The sequence below is a fragment of the Tachypleus tridentatus genome, chromosome 9 (assembly GCF_004210375.1).
Source record: "Tachypleus tridentatus isolate NWPU-2018 chromosome 9, ASM421037v1, whole genome shotgun sequence".
Classification (NCBI taxonomy): Eukaryota; Metazoa; Arthropoda; class Merostomata; order Xiphosura; family Limulidae; genus Tachypleus; species Tachypleus tridentatus.
The window spans coordinates 87,582,536-87,597,074 of NC_134833.1; the positions used below are offsets into that span (position 1 = coordinate 87,582,536).

The 14,539-nt window shown below is 33.5% G+C and overlaps 1 protein-coding gene across 2 annotated transcripts in view; it reads left to right on the forward strand.

Moving 5' to 3' along the window:
• The first annotated feature begins 6,010 nt into the window (after positions 1 to 6,010).
• Positions 6,011 to 14,539, forward strand: part of LOC143225696 (uncharacterized) — a 63,480-nt gene continuing 54,951 nt past the window's right edge. The window contains exon 1 of one of the 2 annotated variants that reach the window (XM_076455563.1): positions 6,011 to 6,281. In XM_076455563.1, the coding sequence (XP_076311678.1) occupies positions 6,269 to 6,281 (13 nt within the window). In that variant the 5' untranslated portion in view covers positions 6,011 to 6,268. The remainder of the gene's footprint in view (positions 6,282 to 14,539) is intronic. The other variant, XM_076455565.1, reaches the window with a different exon arrangement.

The window sequence follows — 14,539 nt, forward strand, 5'->3', positions numbered from 1 at the left end:
AAATTAGGGACGGCTAGCACAGATAGCCCTCGAGTAGCTTTGTGCGAAATTCAAAACACAAACAACTAATTGATTTTTACTCATAATTATTCAGTTAATACCCCAAGAATTCATTTCATGATTTATCTTAATTTAATTAACTCGTTTCACTTTCTAGACTACTTATATATTTATAGCTATGAAACGTGAGGTTTGAGTATACCAAGGGATAGAGTTGGTAGCACTTACCCCGTCAGTTTTGACGGGCTACACGCTAGTATACATGATTAGCCACCAATAACATAGTTTTATCCACCAAACAATATATGTACTGTCCTTAGAATGTGAAGCAAACGTTACGATAAAGTTTTTCATCAGAACGTATTTTAACTTCTAATGTCTTACACTGAAACAGTGATTAAATTGTTTTACCTGTCTTGTAATATTTTAAAAGTACCAACCGTATGATACCAACGGTTTCTCAGTTGACCTATCGTGTACTATTAGGTTGTCCAGAAACAACTGTCGGAATTCTCACGATGACATTTAGAAACTGAATATTAAGGAACTTATCGTTGGTTGGTTGGTTGGATGGTTTAATCCAACGTTTGTCGCTCACAAGGTGTCTTAATTGTCTGCTGTTTCAACTCTACTCAGAGTAAGTTTTGCAACCCATAAGGCAGGATGGACAAGAACGACTGTCGTCTGATTTTCCTCTACGACTTCAAACTTAGACGAAAAGCTACTGAAAGTACACGGCACATCAACCAGGCATTCGGCCATGGATTTGTTACTGAACGTACAGTTCAGCGTTGGTTCCAAAGGTTTCGACATGGAGATGAAAGTCTTGAAGACCGCGAAGGTTGTGGAAGGAAACCATCATCAGATGAAAACACATTAAGAGAAGCAGTTGAGACAGACACTTGCAAAACAGTACGTGAGCTTGCAGAAAAGCTAAGCACAAGCAATTAAAAAACACCTGAGTTTGATTGGAAAGACTGAAAAGTTGGATAAGTGGGTTCCGCCTAAGCTGACTGAAGATCAACAAAATCGGCGTTATGAGACCTTTTAAGGATGACGCTCCAAAATTGAACAAATTGGTAATCCAGATTCTGCCTCATCCACCTTATTCCTCAGACCTTACCCCTACAGATTTTAATTTTTCAAGCATTTTGACAATAAACACTTTCAAAACCAGGCAACTACAGAAGAAGCTTTCAGGGTGTTCATTGACCATAAAACATTGATTTCTACAGCAAGGACATCAAAAGCATCATTACACATTGGCAAAAGTGTGTTGATGCAAATGGTGATTACTTTGATTCAAGCAGGTTTTACAACACTGAGTTATACTTTTACAAACTTCACAGTTCAAAAACGACATTTATTTCTGGACAATCTAATACTAACTACACTATTTGTATTAACCTATATTACCAATTATACCATTTGCACTAATCGTAGTGTTAGCTATACTATCTGCACGAATTGAGAACATTTACCATAATACTTGTACCTGAACCAATCATATGATATCAACCAGACTATATGTAACAACCATATAATACCAACTATACTACTTATACCAACAGCACAATATCAACAATACAACCTGTAACAACCGTATAGTGTCAACTATACCACCTATACCACCTATACTAATTTACCAATCGTGTAGTATCAACTATACACTGTGTACCAGCAGTATAATACCAACTATACTACTTACGTTAATTATATAATACCAATTATACCATCTGTACCAATCGTATAGTATCAACAGTACCACTTGTACCAACCGTATAGCGTCAAGTATGTAAAACATTTATCCGACTCTTACATATTGTCTTCTCACGTTCAATAATTTCTGGTTATTAAACTTATAATTACGTTGTATTATTTATTGAAATCATTTAACCCTGTTTGTTTTAGCCTGAATGACACAACTTTGCTGTTGTATTACACTTTTGTTTGGCGTCACAACGTTACAAGTTGCTCAAATGAATTATTCGACATATAGTTTAACAAATCGATATGATACATGTTTTATGCATAAAATTTCATTTTATATTGAAAAATAACTGTGTAAATAATCTCTTCATATATGCATAACATTTTATTTACTCTCAACTACCTCATTTCATACCATAACTACTGAACCAAATCCCTACGAACTCTTGGTCACTAACCACTACTATTTCTTGTCAACCCATGTATCAATTTCCATACATTTTACGAACCATTTAGCTCAATTGAAGATTTCGTAAAATTTGTGAAAACTGATCCTTTACAGTTTTATTAAATAGATAAAACAAACAACCTATTATTATTTGATGCCGTAACCCTCACAAGACTTAATGAAACAAATAATTAATTTACGAAACATTATTGCACTAATAAAAACGCACGAGTTGCTTTTATATTTTAAAAAAATATATATACAAAGTTCACTGTAAACTATTTAGAATTCAATTATAAAATTAGTAAAACAAATACGGAAAACAACTTTAGGTCAGCCATTTTTCTTATATATGTTGATTCTAAGCTCAACAACGTAAACAATGAGGTTTAGGTGACCTACTTATAAAAATTGATAATATTAAATTTTCCCCTTTGCAACATATGTTATTGACAATCAAATCTCACATCATGTAACTATCATTGCAGAAGTTTTATTATTAATATCATACAAAAAACGTCAAGTCGTACAATCATCAGATCGAGTATGATCAGACGTGGCGACATGGAATGTTGCTACGTGTTGAAGCTCTAAAATCATTTTGATATAACTTACTTAACCACTGTATTTATTTGAAACTATAAAAATTTAAAGATACAATTTCAATAGTTCTTACTTCTTTTGAAGGAGAAAGACTAAGGCCTGGCATGGCCAAGCGCTTAAGGCGTGCGACTCGTAATCCGAGGGTCGCGGTTTCGCGCCCGCGTCGCGCTAAACATGCTTGCCCTCCCAGCCGTGGGGGTGTATAATGTGACAGTCAATCCCACTATTCGTTGGTAAAACAGTAGCTCAAGAGTTGGCGGTGGGTGGTGATGACTAACTGTCTTCCCTCTAGTCTTACTCTGCTAAATTAGGGACGGCTAGCACAGGTAGCCCTCGAGTAGCTTTGTGCGAAATTCGAAAAGGAAAAAAAAAAGACTAGTTCAAAAAACTTAGTTTAACGACAGCGATACGCCTAAGTCTCACATGAAATGTTAATTTTTTTAACAATTGCACTATTGAGAAGTATTTTTGTCCATTCAACTATAAGTAAAATAATTTCGATATTTTAATACACAGAGACATTTCAGAAGTATCGTACAAGGTCCCGTGACCCGAGAAACTTTGATATATCACCATATATTTAAATGTAAATTTCGAAACACACTATTTTTTCATCACTTTATTCACGCACACACACACATATGTATGATCGCTTATAAATATATTACAAAATCTAAGCAAGGTGTCTGCCGCTGTGCCTGGTTGTGAAAATTTAACTGAATAATGGTTGTCGTCACGAGAGTATAAGGTACGATTTGAGCACTTCAAGTGTTCATATTCTACAAATGTAAGGCCTTTTTTATGTTGTGTACTGTTAAAAAATAATATTACTTCGGCCTTTTAAAACACATCTCAAGTTATCCTAGGATGTATTTTTCTAAAGTAGTTAGAGTAAGCTAGATTTGGGGACTGATTTGATTTATTTTGAATCATGCGCAAAGCTAAACGAGGGTTATCTGCACTAGCAGTCCCTAATTTAGCAGTGTAAGACTAGAGGGAAGGTAACTTGTCATCACCATCCACCGACAACTAGTGAGCTACTCTTTTACCAACGAATTATGGGATTGCCCGTAATATTATAACGCCCCCACGGCTGAAAGGAAAAGTATGTTTGGTGCGACGGGAATTCGAAACCGCGACCCTCCGATTACGAGTCGAGTGTTTTAACCACCTGGCCATGCCGGGCCATTTGGCGATTTGGCGAACACATAAGCGGTGATGTACGTTTCATCCAATTTTCATTTTCATAACGAAAAAAATTATACTCATATTCTTCGTCTTTTCTTCTTGAACTATCTGTCGCTCGACAGCGGTAAGTCTTGGAATTTACAACGCTAAAATCAAGGGTTCGATTCCCCTCAGTGGACTAATCAGATAGCTCAATGTGACTTTGCTATAAGAAAACACACACTTAAACTATATCCCTTTGAATAAAGTTTATCGCTAATGCGTGATTTATTTTTCTTTATTTTACTGCAAATCCACATTGGGTTATCTGATGAGTTCACTGCGAGGAATCGAACCCTAGATTTGAGCGTTGCAAGTCTATAAAGTTATCACTTTACTGCAGAGAACACAATGCCTGAACATGGTTATCATTAATTAGTGTCCCACTATCGGGTTGTATTATCAGTTAACTTGTAGGTATTTCTATAAATTTGTTTATAAACATTAATTAGATGAAGTTAAATTATATATATGTATATTATTTTTTTGTCCGTCAAGTTAAATAAATGAAAATCCTGTTCATGTCGTTGTTCTTTGGCTCTATATGTGACTGAAAACCCTTCTAGAAATTTATTTTTAATGAAAGTTTCCAATGTAAATGCTGCCATCTATTGGGCGATTTATAGCACGTTTTTATATAATGACGTCTGTTATGAGTTTAAGATATTTCAGTTTTTAATCACAAAATAGATATTGAGCTTAAATACTTCTAGCTTCAAGCAAGTATTATAATATAATAATTGCTATCTTCAAATGACTTTCGACGAGTGTTTATTCACTACAAGTTGTATCGATAGTACCGTACAAAACTGTGAATCCATTATCTCTGTCAATATTTACTCAGAGGGTTTTAAACATCTCTACATTAGGTAACTAGACATAATGTTTTTTTCACGTCTGTGTTATTATAATTAGATAATACTATTCCCTTACATAATATTTTGTCGTATTTTTAAGGGCTTATAATACACTGTCAATTTTTATTCAAAATGACAACTTTATTTAAAAGTGTGTGTAAGAGGAATGTTGATGTGTTTTTTTCGTGTAGCAAAGCCAAGCCAAGTAGGGCTATCTGCTGAGTTTATCGAGAGGAATATAACACTTAATTTTAGCATTGTAAATCCTTAGGACTTATCGGTCCTCACCGGTGGCTCGAAAGTAAACTTTTGGCCCAACATGGCCAAGCGCGTAAGGCGCGCGACTCGTAATCCGAGGGTCGTTGGTTCGCGCCCGCGTCGCGCCAAACATGCTCGCCCTCCCAGCCGTGGGGGCGTTATAATGTGACGGTGAATCCCACTATTCGTTGATAAACATTATTCCAAGAGTTGGCAGTGGGTAGTGATGACTAGCTGCCTTCCCTCCAGTCTTACACTGCTAAATTAGGGACGGCTAACACAGATAGCCCTCGAGTAGCTTTGTGCAAAATTCCAAAACAAACAAACAAACAAAACCAGTAGGGGACGTGTGTTGGAGAAGGGAAAGATTAAACGAAAGTAATAATTTAGGAGTGAGACGAGTTTAAAAAAACATTCAAACTGGGACGACACTTGTCTATTCTGTTCCCCTGACCAAGCACATGTATTTATTTATATGGTAATTATATTATCATACCGTTTATTTAGGGGACATGTACATATGCACTGTAAGTTTGTAGCAATTTCTCATGGAGGCGATAGAATTTTCTATACAACTATTTGATTCATAAGACTGATTTTAAACTTAAAAAACACAAAACTCTATGTTGAATCCCCAGCCAAAAAACCATTTAGTGCATCAACCACATGCTCTGCGATACATACTACACGTATATTCGTTTGTTTTGCTGTCTTTTTCTAAACACGTGACGAGCCTCTGTTCATGTTTACAAAGAAAATTATCTGGTCTGGACATAAGCTGCCTGATAGAGTTAATAACTTTGTATGAATTCATCTTTCTTATTAGGACGTCTTCTCCCTTATGCGGTTGGACTGATCCGGGGCTTAAAACGTGGGTTGAGTTGCGGCCTCCGCGCCTACTTAAAGTAGTCGTGAACGCCACGTGATGCGAGAAGGACGAGAAAAGAGCTGTCTGCGATGTTTCTGATATATTACGTTTAATATAGGTAGGGAAACTTAGTGATTTTTAATACACAAACAAAAAAACTCAATGTTCCTTTCCGTAATTTACTTGTAGCTTGACAGAAAACTTTTATAAAAAGTTAAGTTTATTATTAAAAGCAGGGAATATTCATACTGCAATATTCAACTTTTCTCGGACGTTGTGGCTAGGATACAGTATTTGATGTTAGAAAGAGGTATGTTTTTTAATCTTCCTCTAAATGTTTCATATTAAGTATTTAAGCTTGGTAGAATTAGCATATACTGTTTCTGGACAACTGATAATGTTTCTCTAGTAATACCTTCTGTCACACTTTTATTTATGAAAATCCTATTAATCCTTAAAGTTTATTTGTTTGTTGCTTGACATAAGACTACACAACGGCCTCTTAGTGCTGAAACCACCACAAGTGTCGAAACCTAGTTTTTAGCGGCGTGAGCCTTCAAACGTAACTATGAGCCACTAAGAGATGGTTCCTTCAAGTTAAATATATATGCTTCCATTATACGAATAATTGCTTTAATAGGCCTGATGAAATATTTATGCTGAAACTTTCTCGTCTTAAAAAGATAAATAAACGTGGGAAGTTACGCGTTCGGGTTAGTTTCATCAACTGTCTAATTGAGATCTAATGTTTTCTTTTTTAACTTAGATAACTGAATCAAGATTGATTCAGTGCATTGCAATGTAATTATAACAAAAACTTTATCACAGAATTAAAATAAAAGGAAATGCATGCTTGTTTGCATTAAAGGCACTTTCTTTGACAAAAGGTTCTGAAACACAACATAGTACAGGAATATTAACTTTAACAGTATTTAGTAAAGTTTGTGTAAGGTAACTTTTAATATATACACGAAAAATATACTACTAAGTTAGAAGGTGTTAGACACTCTAGTGGAAGAATGTGTGCTATTTATTATTATTGAACTTGGCTTGGTGCACAAAACACATGAGTATAATAGAATGTATGGAAAAAAGTTTGTATCAGCCTGTAACGCACAAAAGCAATAAATCTCACAGTTACAAGATTAGTGAAAAGCAATTTAAAGAAAGTAGTTACTTGAAAAAGATATAACATAATATATAGTGGGTGTTAACCTTACATTTTTGGAAGACAATTTATATTTACCCCTTTCATAAGTAACTGATGGATAGATAGGCTTATGATACCTAAAACTGGTTGACGGAAATCCTTCCAGGTGTGTGTGTGTGTGTTGAACTTTACCCACCTGCATGGAAAGTGTAATATTTACAAATGAAAAATTGATTATACTATTTTAAATCCATTAAATATTATTTTATTTTTGTAATTTACACTGCACAAAAACAATGAGAATCCGAATTTGTAACATTATAGTCACAAAAAGGCAAAACCACTATTATAAAAGAATGTTAATAATCTTATCAATTAATGTTTGTGGATTTAAGACATCTGGAGATTTATCATATAATGTCTAAAGCACATGGTTTGTGATTCAGAGTATGCTATATACATTTTTCACACAGAGTTTGACTCACTTTTCAATTTGAAGGGAATCACAGAAATTAAATTTTCTCATATTATTTATAAACAATAATCAAACCTCAAAAACATTCTTTTCTGTGTTTCATTCATGGAGAGAAGTACAATGAATAGAAGGAAGTAGGTCATATCTATTAACAGAATGTGAAACAACTGGTACGGTTCCTCAGATACTTGAACAAAGCAGACCACACTTCACAATGGCAAACAATCGCTATTTGTCGATTCTAACTTGTAGTAATGACAGAATATTTGTTTCAAGAATAAATCAAATGTTCCCAGTCACAACTGGCCGTCAAGGTGTAGTACAGATGATGGAAACAAACTTTTAAAGAACACATTTTTGTTAATATCATGTTCACAGTTGAGTAAAGATTTAGGTAACAGGTTTCTAATAATTTGGAAAGTATCTGGACAGAATATTATCAGACAGAATGTGACGAACGTGGTAATAATGGGAGCATATACTGAACTCTGAATCTTGTAGAATAGCGTCATTAATGTCACAATGTAAAGAGATCACGTCTTTCAACCGATGTGTCTGCACGTGCTGATGTACAATTGACCATGACTTTAACTTACTGGGTTATAAATCTCGCCTCCACAATGCTAACAATGTCGAGAGAAGGTTTACGTAATGAAATATACCGAACGCTCATTGTACATAAGTTTTCTCAAGTACAGAATACTCTTTGGAGACTCATCTCATTAACCAACTCACACTACTACAGATGCTATGGACAAATAGATTCTTTACATGAATAGTCATACATAATCAGTACCTTATCAACACTGATCTTAGCCATACAATATTATTGCAAGGTTGCCCATTCTGTTCACCATTATCATATATTATACAGACGCAAAATGCTACAAACTTTTTAAAGATACTTACTTCTGTAAAATGATCATTTTAATTTTAGATTACATAACGGACCATCACATGTCTAATTTATATAAAATTGCTTTGTCTTATCGTAATTAATATAAATAAAAGATCATTGCGTGAAGTGTAATTACAATTGATAATTATCAATAGGTTATAATCTAACGCATTTTTGTTATTTCCACTTATGTAAATTTTGGTTAATGCCAAATAAATCATTTGTACTAAAATGTATTCGTGAAAATAGATTAAAGCTCTAAAATTTATACACTAATATAAGACAACGTGTTTGTCATAGAGCGACACATCGGTAAGTTAAGGGGTTTATAACGCTCTAACTTAGACGGCTTTGTGTTTTACAACAAACAAATGCAAATAAAGGGTTCATCTAAACCACAAACTATTTCACTGGTCATTTATTACAAACGTATTTTTCATGTTATAATTAAGTATTTTATTGAGATGAATATGAATGTCTCAGAAAATGAACCAAGAGTGGCCCAGTTTTTCAAGTGGTTAGCGTGTCGAACCACGGACCTACGAATACCTTCTTCACATCCATATACTGCGAAAAGAAGATAAACAAAATAGCACCCCTCATGTTGAGGTGAATACATGATAGGAATTACAACTAATTCCGGCTATTCGAACACGCAAAAGTTGCCTAAAAGTTGGCACTGGATGCTGTCTTCCCTTTATTCTTTTACTTCAATATTAAAGGAGGTTTAGCGCAGAAACTTTGCTTCAATACTCTAAAACATACACAAGTAGAAAATGAGAGATATTAAGACTGTTTAATATTGGATCTCCCCTTATAATACAGTTATAACTCAAAACGAGTATCTTACCTCACAACACTGTTATCAAGTTTTATAGACAATCTTATGCTTACTTTTACTAACAACTTTTGCAAGGATTTTGCCCGAAGATCTTAAATTATAACGAAATTATCACGTTTCCAAAGGCTTTTTTCGAACACAACTACTACTGTTCTTCAAGATTAGGTGATTTTTTGCCATTATTACAGAATATTTTATTTTAGAAATATAACCGTTATTTTGAACTAATCTCACTTGAGAACGCTATTATTATTTTGCCCTTCCAGTGGCTCAACGGAAACTCTGAAGATTTATAACAATAAATTTTAGGTTTAGTTAGTCATACTGGGCACAGCACAAGCAGTTCTTTATGTAGCTTTGTTCTTAATAACAGACAAACAAACATTACCCCTTTCTGCTGTTAACCACACTTTAAAAAAGTCTTACATTCTCCAATGTCATATTTCTTTTAATAGAAATAAAGTAATTTAGAAACTTAGAATGATGTAAAATATCTTAATTTATCAGTTTTATTGGATTGTATGAGAATGTTTCATTATTTTCTGTTTTTACAGTATTTTTAAAAGAAGTTGTATCATAGAATCAAGTATTCGCGTTTGTACAAAGTGAGCTGTTTGTATTCAACGGTGGGTTTACGTACGTAACAACAATATTTCCTGGAGCTCGGTAATACGACTTGAAAAGAACGCAGTTAGCCCATTATGTATATTTTTGCTAAAAATAACAAACAGATACTACAAATTTATTCACTGTGTCAACATCAAGCCTCAGTCTGTATCATGAATGTGTTTAAGCGATATTTTACGCAACACAGTCTGAGAATATCCCATGAATGCCTGAAGAAAATTTATCGTAATATTTGCAACTTGTGATTTTACTTAACTCTAAATAAGTAAATGCATAGAAAATTGTAATTTCTAAGTAATCAATTTAATGTATATAATATTTTCTTTACAGTTTTACTCTAAAGAGAAATGAGTTCCATAACTGTTTCCCTGTTTTGTTTTCTTTTAAAGTATCTGACTTTTTTGTAATAGTACAGAGATCCATAATAGTCAACACAAAATTACCAGCTAAACCGCCTAATAATGATGAATAATTAATTGCGAGGACAATGTTGCTTTTTACTCAGTCGCATAAAATATTTAGGTTATTAGTAGTGAGTAAAGATTGACTGTTTTGAATTTCGCGCAAAGTTACGTTTATTAGCTATCCCTAATTTAGCAGTGTAAGACTAGAGAGAAGACAGCTAGTCATCACCACCCACTGCCAACTGTTGAGATACTTTTTTAGCAACGAATAGTGGGATTGACCGTAACATTATAACGACCCCACGGCTGAAAGGACGAGCATGTTTAGTGTGACAGGGATTCGAACCCGCGACCTTCAGTTTTCGAGTCAAATGTCTTTACCACCTGTCCAAGCCGGGCCCAGTGAGTAAAGATCTATTCATGAGAGTCTAATAATTTATCCTAATGTTGATTTAGTCGCTATGTGAGAAACGAAACCCGTATTAAAAATAAACGTACCATTTGTCTAATATCCAAACTTTTCTAGGTCTGTCTTAAATTCATTGATAATTTGTCAAAGAGACTGTTGGTATTTCGATTCAATACCACAGATTCCTGATTCGGACAAAAATTACCAATTTGTTTAAATTGCTAAGATAATCAATACCACGAAACCTATAAAGTATATACTGCTCTGATAAGATAAACCTATAAAGTATATACTGCTCTGATAAGATAAACCTATAAAGTATATACTGCTCTGATAAAAAAAACTATAAAGTATATACTGCTCTGATAAGATAAATGTAATAATACTCCATCTTGTATTAACTTTATTACTCCCCCAGTTCATGTAATTCAACGTTATTTTTCCCGCCTGATTTCTAAGCAGTATTCTATAGTTACATTAACATTTTAATTCGCTGGTAATCTTGATGACAAACCCCGAAAAATATTTTAATCTGTAAGATTCATCATTTTAATTCTTCATCAAAAAAATAATTAAATCTTAGCAATCCTGAATATTTTAGCGTTTTTCTTTTCTGGTTAATAATTATAACAAAGTACAAACTTGGATCAGTTGTAACACTGTTTAAATGCGTCAATTATATTGAGAAACTACGCATTTAATTACCATACACAAAGGAAATCATGCCTGATTTCTTAGCAGAGAAGAGAAAGTCAATTAATTTTAGTTTTCAGTTAAAACAACAGATGATAATAAAATGCTTAGCATTAAAATCAGCAATCAAAAATTAAATAAATTTGTTATAAAAGACCATTTAACATTCTGTTGTTAAAGAAATCAATATAAGATAGATATTCGTGATGACGAGAAACCAACTTGAAGTAAAAATGTATTCTAAAGACAGCTGATACTGATATGTTGACAGTACAATTGCTGGATTAACATCTACAGAACACACACTTAGTTTTTTCACACCACGTTATCTTCATGCACCCCAACATTAAGTTCACCTGAGAACACGGAAAATAACCAAATAGCATTTCTTAACCTCAAGATCGCAAGAACCGATACACAATTCAAAACAGAAATCCACAAAAAAATCACTCATACTGGACTATACATTCCCTGAGACTCAGCACACAAAACAAAACAAAAACTCAACACATTAAAAAGCCAAGTAAACACAGCCACAAAACTATGCTCACTAAAATTAACGATGAAATCAACAAAATAAAACAACACTACGTCAACATCAACAAATTTCCTCCAAACACCGTTGAAAAATTATACACACACACACACACCTAGATCAATAACACGGTCAACAAGAAAGAAACAACAATAAATTCCAAGAAACAACAAACTACAAAACTTTACACTGCTGCATACCATATGTTCCCGATATCAGCGAAATATTAACCAACATTTGTAAAAGAAACAACAAAAAACTAATAGCAAAACACAACATTCCAGTTACATCAAATTTATTCAAATGTAGTTATGTAGTTGTATGATCTGCAGGTTACTACTGCGTATAGTATGTTTGATGGTTGTAAGATATAGAGATCATTACTGCACCTTATATATTTAGTAGTTATAAGGCCTGCAGATCACTACTGCACCTAATATATTTGATGGTTGTAAGGCCTGCAGATCACTACTAGCAGCAGATCTAACATATTTGGTGAATCTAATGTCTGCGAATCACTACTGCACTTGGTATGTTTGGTAGTTGAAATGCATGCAGATTAATATTACACATAGAATGTTTGGTGGTTTTAAGGTCTAAAAATCAATACTACACCTAGAATCTTTGGTCATTGTAAGGTTTACAAATCATTACTGCACTTAGAATATTTGTTGATTATAAGACCTACAGATCACTACTAGTACTAATAGATTGAATTTATACAACACTTGCTACAGTCTTACACCTATCACTTCTGTAGTCTCTACGACACGTAATGAACAACTGTCACTTTCTCAAATATCGTTTTTTAACCCGATGATGGCGTAAAGAAATCGAAATGCTGTTTAGTGTTTCTAAGTAAAAGTTTTTAATACCCATATCAGCCGTCTTTATTATTATATGTATACATGTAACTACTAGTGCTATATTTTATATGTGTAATGTAATGATAAAAACAATTTAATTTGCCAGTTTTAAGATTTACTTCACGTCACACGACGACAGTTTTGGATGTTTTTAAACTCAAGTATGTAAAAGGTGGTATCTGTTATCCGTCACTGTAAGTTCAATATTTCTGCATTCTTTTTGTGCGTTTTTCAATCTCTTACTCATTTGAGCGAGAATTTACAGGTTATTTTAAAGGGTTTTTCCCATTTTCTATATTTTAAAATTACAATTATTTATCTGTAAAATATTTGATATAAAGATTTGTCTGATTAAAATGTATACAAAACACACAGTTTACGATGTAAGAATTTACATTGGAAACTACAACCAATAATAACTAGAATTTCAAACATATTAATTACGAAAAGTAAAGCTACTTCATAAAATAATACTAATTCCCTCTCACTCTAGTTATGTTTTATGCAAATAAGACATTATAGTCTGTGATGCAATCTGAAATAGAAATTGCTTATTATTCAACCTATATCGTTAATTAACATTCGTAGAGGTGACCTTTTATCTTTATATTGTATGAAATTTCACTTCAATAGACAATATGGTTATTATGAGCAGCAAAGATAGCTAGAAACAGATAGTGCATGTAAACAAAATTTTAATGAGGCCCTGAGGCATCTTCAACCACTCATCTGAAAGAGATGTTTCCAGAACATGTGTATTCTCTTCAGTCACTTAGTGGGATGTGCTGCGTCTCCCAAGTTCATATCATATGTGGTCGATAGGAGTTGAGCATTGTGAGCAAGCAGGTTATTACATTTGGATAATCTTCTCTTATTCAAAAAACAAGTCGACGAGTTTAGCGTGGTGCGTGTAGGCACTGCCATACATTAAGATAATGTTGAGATCAATTATTTAAGTATAAGAGTTGTGGCTTTTGTAATGTGAGGCTTAAGTGGCATCACTTTGCATGATGTATGTTTGCAACGATAACTAAATTTATAACAACACAAACCATACTTCCACCACCACGAAAATATATTTGTTTCAAGTAGGAACGTGGGATAGAAGTCGATCCCACATTATTACAAAATTTGTTGAACTTGGATTTTATAAAAATAATGTTTTTTTCACATGTCCTTGATCCTCTTAACATGTTTTAGTCCTGTTTGAAAGGAACTGCTTTGTTCCTTGCTGCGTTAGTATCAACATGTGACATTAATTTGTAGTCTCTTGAATGAGAATCTGTTCTATCGATGTGTTCTTATAATATGTCACTGGTTTGGAGGAAGTTCTGCTTTCTATTAATGACACACTGATATATGTCTGCATTTTCGTAACAACTTTCTCTCTGCATAAGTGACCAGTTTGAATTTCGAAACTTTGTTAATCCCTTTCAAAGTGATATTAAGTGTTGAAGAGTGATCAACCATTTCCATTTCGGATCACACAAGTGATTTCCAGTTGCCTGATTTATATAACAATAAACTGAGGGGACGGTTAATCAGTACGTTTTTAACGTTAGTTTTGTTTTGTTACAGCTATAATTTTTCAGATTTTAATCACACTTTAACTGTTTGGTACACAGTGTATTGTAAGTTACGATTATATTTTAAACGTTTTTGTTCATCAT